Below are 10,075 nucleotides of genomic sequence, written 5' to 3'. Positions count from 1 at the left end.
CTAAAATTAATATATGGAATGATCCCTGGATACCCGCTAGTGCATCTCGCAAGATCATTACTCCTAGAGGAGGTACCATGCTCTCTAAGGTGGAAGAGCTAATTGATCCTCACTCGGGACAAAGGGACGCGGAGCTGATTTATGACATCTTTTCACCGGTCGATATGAATAGGATTCTGCAGATTCGTTTGAATGTCCAAGTGACTGAGGATTTTGTTGCATGGAATTTCACACGCCCGGGCTATTTTACTGTCCGCTCAGCCTACCACACGGAGTTCGAACACCAGTTCGGGAGCAGTCTCACACGAATTCATGGTTCTGGGAGTGTTAATGTAAATCCGGTGTGAAATGATCTTTGGCGATTGCCAGTCCCTGGCAAAGTGAAACACTTTGTGTTGCATGGGGTTCTACCATGTTATGGCGTTCTAGCATCTCGGCATATTCCGTATTCGCCGCAGTGTCCTACCTGTGCAATTGGGGTTGAAGATATCCAACATTGTTTATTTCAATGCAATTGAGCAAAAGAAATATGGGATGCACTTGAACTGCTAGAAGTTATCAACAGAGCTATACTTCGGGATCGGTAACTCTTGAAATCCTCTAAAAAACTGTTGCTATTTCGAATGATCTGCCAACAACGAAATTGAAATTGTAGCGGTGTGGTACATCTGGTGGCAACGCCGATAATTTGTGAAGGGAGTTTCTATTCAAACTGTTGACAAAACTGCACTATCTATTCGAGTTTTAGCAACAATTTTTATAAAGTCCATGACACCACATCTATAGGTTCGGAAGCATGATCATATGTGGGTAAAACCCAGTCGTGGTTTGGTCAAGATAAATGTTGATGCAACTGTAATGCCCCAAGTGTAGAACCTACCCTTTTTGGACCTACTTCATGTGGGACCACCTTGTCAGAGATTATGATGTTAAAGTTGATACCATGATTTCATGTGTGTTCCTTACTATTTCCTTCTCATGCATGCATGTATAGCATATCATTGCATGCCCTTATCTTGTGTTGTTGCACTATGATTTCTTGTGATGTTAGTAATGGATGTAGGTGGTGATCTTGTAGTTAGCTACCTTGTGATTTCATGTGTTGATGTCATGTGATGATGGTGTGTGGAGTGTAGGAGTGGTTGCTTGGGATTTTCAAAGCTCATTGCAATTTTAAATCCTTTTCCTCTCCTATTATCTCATGTTCAAAATTCCATCTTCACAAGAGCTGTTTTAAAATGTCTTGTGTTTAGAGGTTATTGTGGAGATGATGATGTGATGATGTGGGGTATGTGTGTGTGTGTGTGGAACTTCCCCACCTTTGCAAAACTATGCACTTTCACATGTCTATATGTGAGAGGGCATGGAGTTTGTGTGTGGGGATAGTTTGGTAGATGGGCTTGTGATGTTGATGTGCATGACACAAACATGGGGTTCAAACCCCCATGTCACTTTGTCATTGTGCACATGAACTCTAGCTTTGTAGTTGTTGTCTTAGAAGGGTACTTTATGTAGTTGCATATTCAGATTTGTTGCAAGTTTGATCTTTGATTCCATGGAATAGGTGGAGCCCAAGGGCATTAGTTTTTGTGTGATAGAAGTAGGGGTTTTGCTCTACACTATAGTGGTGTCAATTATCACTTGGTTTAATGTGTGTGCAAACTATGCCTAGACAAAGTGGGCATGTGGCTGAAAAATTCCAGATTAGTGAACTCTGAAATTTCACCAAGCCTGGGATGCTGGAAACATTTTCTTCTCTTATAGATGAGGATGTGCTGGTCATTCTGTTGAGAACTAGCCTAGGTTCAGTGCTAGGATTTTGAACCTGGTAAGTTTGTGAAGCTCCCTGTCAAATTTCAAATCATTTGAAGTCCAGTAGGTTGTGTTTTGATTGCTGTCAAAAAGCTTCAGAACAGAGACAGAAACTCAGGTGCAGGAATTTTCACTAAGTCCCTGAGATCTGATGGTTTTGGGAAAGTTTGTGGCCTTGTATCTTCTAGAGTTTAATTCCTTTTGCTGTGATTCTTGCTGGTTCCTGTAGTGTTCTTGGTTGGCTACAGCCACATATATTATTTGTCATGTTTGAAAACTTGTAGCTATGTTGCATGTAGCTCCCAAAGAGCTAAGATGCAGATTATGGCAGATTATGTAGTGTTGTCATTTTGATCTTTGTGTGTGCTTAGATGGTGTTGTGGTGTTCTTCCTTGCTCCAATCCATTCATTTTGGGTTGTTATAGGTCTTGGCAACCTGGGAATACCAGATTTGTGCCAATTGTGAGTGTGGTGTTGATTCTTCCACGTAGAGCTTCATATCTTCTTTCGTTGATTCCCGTTGATCCGTAGCTCCGTTTGCAATGTTCTTTATATGGTTTTGCACCGTTTTCACGAGCCGCTTCTGTTCATGTCATTATCATGCATGTCAAAATAGCTTAGTGTACAGTTATGTCCAGAAACTTGCAGTAGTTTATTTTGCTTGTGCTAGTGATAGAAATAGTGGTGCATGCTCAATTTTCATCTCATGCATCATGTGATTGTTGCATCTTGTGGTGCTGCTGTTCATTGGCTGTTATTATTATGTTGGGTAGCACCGGGGTCGGAGAACGAATACGTGGAGTCAGGAGAGTACGTGCAGGACGATCCAGAACCATTCCAAGCTGAGGATATCACAGGCAAGATGATATGACCTTGATTCCATATCTAGACTTGTTATGTTAGTTTCGTTTCCATGTCATATTGCTCACTGCCTACCACTGAAATTAGATTGCCTCTTCTTATGCCATGAGCCTAAACACCGTTCTCCTTCCTAGCAAACTTGTGTGGCTAAGTAGGCTTGCTCAGCTACTAATATTAGCATTGCTAGTTGCAGGTGTTTTTTAACTCATGTGATAAACACGAGCTTGATATCATTATCTTAAATTCTGTTATCTAATTAATGCACCTATATACTTGGTAAATGACGGGAGGCCTAGCCTTTTGCCGGGTGCTTTGTTCCGTTATTGCCGCCTTAGTTACTGGTTACCGGTGTTTGATTCCATAATGATCGCTCCTAACACGTTCGGGGTTGTTATGGGGACCCCCTCGATAAATCGCGTAGTGCTAAGGCTTGTCCGGCAGGACCCGACATTAGTGTTAATTTGCTAACAACTTAATAATAATCTGCATAGGGAGTAGCTATCCCGAGGTCTTTAATCAACAACCCGGGCCAGTGCTCCTCATGAGTGTTGGTCCAACCCATAGAAGCTTATTACGCTCCCCGGGGCAACTCGGTGTTTTGGCGTGGTAACCATCGCTCATCCGGCGTGTCCTGAGACTGAGATACGCGGCTCTTATCAGGGTTGTCGACACGTCGGGAGGTCGTGCTAGCCTTATCTTACCTTAGCGGTATATCTTGCGTATAGGAATCCCAGTGAAGCTTTGGTTTCCCCCAGAGTTGAGGTTTTCCTCTAAGGAATCCGACGAGATCACGAGATTCGTGATAGAGGATGCCTTTGCGGCCTGTGTTCGTTTGTGATGGACTAGTTGAAGCACCCCTGGAGGGTTTAATCTTTCGGAAAGCCGTGCCCGCGGCTATGTGGCAATTTGGGATATTTTGTTAACATCCGGTATTAGAGAACTTAAACATAAACTAATAAAAATGCCAACTGTGTGCGTAACCGTGACTGTCCCTTCGAAGATCTCTCTTCGATTGGGAACACGGTGGGGTTATGAATGTCGTAGGTAGGTGTTCAGGATCACTTAGTGATCAAGTAATCCCGACCGCTAGCGTAGACCATCTTCCCTTCTACTTTGCGTAAGTTAGCCACTTATTCAAGCATAGGATGATGTAGCCTGACACACTTCTCCCTTACCCTTCCCAATAACATGACTAGTTCTGGCACCAAGGTCTTAGATTGCTGAGTCCCCGTGGCTCACGGATTCCTCCGAAACTCCCAGCAGGTACAGGTACCCCAGAGACAGATGATCCCGACGTCACCCAGCTGGCGTGGTAGTACGACGAGGAGACATACCGCCTCTACGTGAACTATCCAGAGGATTGAGGCATGGTCGTGATCGTGGGCCTGCAGCAGGGTAGCATAGCATTTTCCATGTTTTGTAGTCCGTAGCGGAACTACCTTGATTGTATCGGTGATGTACTCTGAGTTTAATAAGAAGACAATTGAATCCCGAATTGTCTACTTTTATTATTATTTGTGCTACTTGCTTGCGAAACGCTTAGATGCGCTTCTTTCCTATTCGGGGGCCTCGACCCCCAGATCGGAAAGGACCGCATCTTGGTCGTTACAGCAACTTTCCATGAACATACTCTATCTGGTGCATGTGGGGTTGTTGTTCGTGATGACCATGGTGACTTTGTTGCATTTGTAAATTGATACCTACCACATGTACGCAATGCTGAATGAGCTGAGTTTCAGGCTATCAGGAATGGGCTATATCTCGTTGCAAACATTAGTTGCACTCGTGTTGAAATTGAATCTGATTGTATGTCAATGGTGGACGCTATGCAATCAATGGATGAATACCTGGGAGCTGATGCGGTTTTGGTTTTAGAGTGTAAGTAGATGGCTATGGATTTTACAAGGATTTGCTATAAACATTGCTTTAGGGAAGCGAATCAAGTTGCTGGTAGTCTAGCTAGACATTCTTTTGATAACTGAGAGGCTGGCTTATGGGAGAATTCTATTCCAGATTTTATTTCTCTTCTTCTTGTAAATGATATGACCATCTTATCTCCCCTAATAATAAAGCGCGTAGCGCTTTTGTCGCCCGTCCTTTAAGGCAGAAAAGCCCTCGCAGTTTTAGTTAATTAACCCACAGTCCAACTTTAAGGCAGAACGAACCGTTTTCTGTCCTTTTGCAGCAAAGTCCTCACAGTTTTAGATAATCAACCTGCGGTCCATCTTTAAGTCGGTGCCGAACCATTTTTTTGCACTGTACAGAAAACTCCTTGATGTTTCAGGTAATCAACCCGCCGTCTCTATTTAAGTCAGCCGAAACGTTTTTTTGTTTTAACAAAAAAAACCCTGACTTTTCAGTTAATCAATCCATATTTTATCTAAAACAAAATTATCCATATCTTTTAAACCGTAACTCCGATTTTAACATGTTATATATGAAATTTGATTGAAAAAATGTGTAGAATCTAAATAGGATGTTATTTTTAGCTGTTGAATACTTCTTAAATATTATTTTTGGTGCAAACTTAATCTGTAATGCACTATCTTTTTTTTCTCTCTTTCCGACGACCATACGAATTGCAATAAATATCCATTAAATTAAATCCAAATTGAGAGGAAAGAAAACATCGTTAACCACACATGCACACCTTTGAAAAATCTCGTGGGGAGAAACAACATATTTCTCATCTTATTCCGAATGATTGTAAATTCAAACGCGTTTTCGTTGTGTGAGCACTGAGGCCATCGTCGACAACACAAATGTGCTAATATATTACGTTCAAAGCGTGTGTTATTTTTTCTTCCGTTGCAACGTACGGGTTTTTTTGCTAGTAAGAAATAAAGTCTTTTTTCCCTTAAAAAAAGAAATGAATAATATGATTGCTGCGACTCAATTTCCCTTTCTACCCTAATCTCTAGGTGCCTAGCTTACGGTATGATTGACTTCCTCTACGACTCAATTTTTTCTTCTACCCAAGCTTACAATGCATCGAGAAGGAGTGATAGTACTAGTAGATCGAGAGGAGTTGGCTGGCTCGGTCCCACGTCTAGGTTATTCATCGTGGATCTGGGGGACACATAATCAACCCGCACGTGAACTGATAACCAAAAGAAACGAAGAACCATGCAGACGGCACACGAACAACAATGCATTCGCCTCGCTAAACCGCCCAATTTCGCGCGCCAACCCACGTACCATCCATCGAGCTCACCATTCCCAACCCCAATCTTCTTCCCTCATCACCCATGCTACCACGAGTCCACTACTAGTAGCAAAGCAATTCACCACCATATCGCCATGCCCACCGCTGCTGCATCTGCATGCCACCCATGTTTCCTCCGTCGTCGCTGCCGCTCCACCACGTCCTCCTGCTCCTCCTCCTCGTCTCCGTCGGAGTCGTCTCTGGCGCTGAGCCACCCGGCAGCAGCTGCCGTGGCGGGGCGGCCGAAAGCTGCGGCGACCTCCTGCTCCCGTTCCCCTTCCACCTCAACTCCTCCGCCGCCTGCATTGTCGCCGATGGCAACTCCTCCTCCCTCTTCCACCTCTCCTGCGACGGCGGCGGTGGCCACAATGCCACCCTCACCCTGACCCTCGGCGCCGCGGCCTTCCGCGTCCTGGAGTTCCTCCCCTCGGGCTCGTCCCTCCTGCTCGACTACGCCGCGCGCAGTGCCCCGCCGTGCGACCCGGCGTACGCCGCGTTCTCGCGCCCGTCGTCCCCGACGGCCGCGCTTGACGGTGCGGCATCCTTCCTTGCCGTCGCGCCGGCCAACGTGCTCCGCCTCTACGCTTGCGAGGACTCCTCGCTCTGCCGCGCTGGCTGCGACGACGTGGCCGCGCCGGCCTGCGCCGGGAAGAAGCCCGCGGCCGTAGGGTGCTGCTACCCGCTCTCCGACGGCAGCGTGTGGAAGCCCGGGGACGGGCTCGGCGTGTTCGCTGGCTTTGGGTGCCGGGGGTTCTCCAGCTGGGTGAAGAACCGGTCGTCGGCGACGGCCGGCGTGACGAGAGGGATCGAGGTGGAGTGGGCCGTGCCGAGGGGTAGCGCGCTCGCGGCGTGCGCTGACGGCGCCACGCTTGTCAACTCCACGACGGTGAGTGGCGGCGTGCGGTGCGCGTGCGCGTCCGGGCTCTTCGGTGACGGCTTCGCGCACGGCACCGGCTGCTCCAAGCGGCTTGAATGCGGGGATGGCGACGGCGACGGCGGCGCGTGTTGCCAGGGGAGGTTCTGCTCCAAGAAGGCCGTGGCGCTCGCCGGGTTCTTCGTGTCGGTGTTCTTCCTCGCGGCGGCGGTGTCGTTCTGGCTGTTCCTCCGGCAGCCTTCCGGCGACGTGAACCAGCGGTGGGACCTGGACCCGGCGTGCATCCCCAAGATCCTCGGGGGCGTGTGCAACGCGAGGCAGTTCACGTACGAGCAGCTGGACGCGGCGACGAGGCGGTTCGAGGACGGCGGCGAGAAGCCGGTCGACGCCGAGGGCGCGGTCCACGCCGGGGTGCTCGACGACGGCACCGTGGTGGCCGTGCAGAGGATCGGGTACGAGACGCAGGAGAAGCTGCGGGTGGCCCTCGACGCGGTCTCGCTCCTGCCGGAGGTCTCGCACCCGAACATCGCCCGCGTCGTCGGCTTCTGCCTCCCGGAGGACCCCGGCGCGCGCGCGCTGCTGCTGGTGCACGAGCACTTCGCCGGCGGCACGCTGGAGGACCACCTGCGGCGGACGGTCGGCGGCAGCCGCGCCACGCTCGGCTGGTACCACCGCGTCAACATCGCCATCGAGATCGCCAGCGCGCTGGCGTACCTGCAGGCGCACGAGACGGCCCCGACCTTCCTCCACGACCTCCGGTCCAGCGACGTGTTCCTCGACGCCGAGCTCACCGCCAAGATCGCCGGCCACAAGCTCGCCTCCTCCACCCCGGCGGCCACCAGCTACCACCACCACTACTACGGATCGTCCTCATCATCAACAGCCGGGGCGCAGGAGCAGGACGTGGTGTGCAACTTCGGGCAGCTGCTGATCGAGCTACTGACGGGGCTGCGGCACCAGAACCCGTTCGACTCGGTGGCGCCCAAGGTGAGGGAGGGCAGGCTCCACGAGGTGATCGACCCGACGCTGCTCCTGCCGTCGTCGTCGTCGGGGAAGAAGAGCCAGGGGCAGCTGCCGGCGGCGGCGGAGGAGGTGCGCAAGGTGCTGGAGCTGGCCGTGCGGTGCCTGCTGAGCGCTGAGAACGGAACGGGGATGGTGGCGGTGGCGCGGGAGCTGCTGCAGCTCGTCATCAGGATCAGGGACGACAACAACATGGGGAGCAGCAGCAAGATCGAGATCTCCCTGGAGGAGACCTTCTCCAGCTCCAGCCTCCTCCAGATGATCTCCATGTCGCCAGACACCCTACACCGCCACCTCCCATGACCAATCCATCATCCGGTGTATGCATATGGGGTTGCTTGTTAATATTCAGTGTAGAGTGAAGCCCGTCTGTATATTCAGTTCAGTGCACACCTGTTCTTCATTGTTAGTCTGGCTGGGAGCAGAGCATGCCTGAGGGCACTCTGCTCTCCTCTGCTCACAAGGATTTCCCTGAAAACATCTCAAATAAAAAAACAAATCTATCCATTGTTCGTCTCTGATTTGCAACAAACTGAATTTCCCTGAGAACACACAGATAAATCTCTCCATTGTACGCAGCAGAGGGTCGAAAAACACAAAAAATTGGTGATTTGTGTGTTTGATTTGCTGGACTAGAAGAGGGACAACGCCGGGAATCCTACATTTCTAATCAACACGATCAAAGCAAAGTCAAATAGCCAATCAACACGATCAAATCAAAGTATAATTGTGTGTTTGATTTGCTAGAAAAGAGCTTTGCTACTAAGCAGTGTAGAGTGAACCCTAATGCAGTATGGTATTCCTAGTTGAATTCTCCGTACACCAGTTCTTAGTCAGGTTGGGAGCAGAGCATGCCTGACGTACTTTGTCGACAAGAATTTCGTGGAGAATTTTGTCTCTTTGATTTGCGGGATAGTGAGCTCATGCATAAGTAAAAGTAAAACTGTGACGTTATTATTACGTCACTGAATTTTCTCGTCTCATTCTTCACACATCAAAGTTCTTGAGTCAATGTAATTTCCTTGTTCATAAAGTGCCTGTTTCAAAAGAAATTTTCTCCATTTTCCTTGTATTTTGTTCTTTTTTAGCCAAATGGGTAAAAATGTATCAAAAGAACAAATATTCTCAAGGCATCCCCTTCTTTTTCGCCTGAAACTAATGGCCATCTTGAGTGCTGTGATGCAGATCCCTGGACTGTTTATAAAATCGGCAAGCTGCTAGATGCAATTACAGAGGTGCACTATTGAATCCGTGATGCCTACTTGCCTAGGGAGATGTCTTGAGATGCAGTTTTCACATGATATAATTATGTGAATCCCAATAACGTCCCTAGGAATTGACAAGCGAAACCCTAATGATGCTCATAGTGTAGAGCGCTACAGCAATGCATTTCTCGGAGAAGGCATCTGTTGCAACAACTGCAAACAACAAGTACACGCACTAGCAATATTCATCAAGGCAAAAAGGCGGGGGACAACCATGCATGCACAAGTATTCATAACATAGGGACCTGTTAATCTAAAGCTCATCCAGGGAACTTGCGACAGGTTCGATAGCTCGGGATAACTCGAGGTATTCATATGTAAGTTGTAACAACAATTATGTGGAATGTGAAAAGGAGAGAAACACAAAAAGCGAAATTCCATGCAATATACTCCCTTTAGGCTGGCCATAGTGGGAGTAACTTAGGCCACTATGACCATATGATACTCCCGAGTATGACCAGCCCTGTATCATATGCATAATATTATTATATGATACTCCCCACTATGACCAGCCTTATTCCCTTACACAAGGCCATAATGAAAAATACATTTTTCATTTATATAAAGCCACAAACACTAATCGAGGCAAAGATTAATGATATTTTTTCGTACTAACAAGTTATTTAATGCTTGCATGCCTATAGTCATAATGTTACTTAGCTACTTTCTTCTCATTCCTTTCTTGCATGTATGCACCTTATTAACGATTTCGGTTAACAAAAAAAAAACTTGATTTGTAAAACAATCATTAAATTTTGTCTTGATACATGTAATGTGAGTTTGTGGCCTTATATGTAGGGAGTTTATAATATCTCTATATGACATGGTAGCAACATGTGGCCATCAACTACCTATGCTCTTAGTCATGCTCTAAGAAGTCACATGTTTCATAATCATTATCTTTACTTATAGGTGTTTGATAATCTTACATTAGTGGTTCTCTACCTTCCATGAGCCCATTTTAAAATATAAAACCAATATAATCTATCTTTATTCTAAAACTCACTCTTAATGCACCGCCCACATCAAGCCACATCA

The 10,075-nt window shown here is 47.5% G+C and overlaps 1 protein-coding gene across 1 annotated transcript; it reads left to right on the top strand.

Moving 5' to 3' along the window:
* The first annotated feature begins 5,827 nt into the window (after positions 1 to 5,827).
* On the top strand, positions 5,828 to 8,284 carry LOC123429107 (probably inactive receptor-like protein kinase At2g46850). The gene has a single exon (XM_045113173.1). The coding sequence runs from the start codon at positions 5,997 to 5,999 to the stop codon at positions 8,073 to 8,075; it is 2,079 nt and encodes a 692-aa protein (XP_044969108.1). The 5' UTR covers positions 5,828 to 5,996; the 3' UTR covers positions 8,076 to 8,284.
* Positions 8,285 to 10,075: the final 1,791 nt, after the last annotated feature.

Source organism: Hordeum vulgare, chromosome 2H (genome assembly GCF_904849725.1).
Source record: "Hordeum vulgare subsp. vulgare chromosome 2H, MorexV3_pseudomolecules_assembly, whole genome shotgun sequence".
Classification (NCBI taxonomy): Eukaryota; Viridiplantae; Streptophyta; class Magnoliopsida; order Poales; family Poaceae; genus Hordeum; species Hordeum vulgare.
Note: the sequence above shows the minus strand (reverse complement) of the source record. Positions and strands in the feature narration are given on the sequence as shown.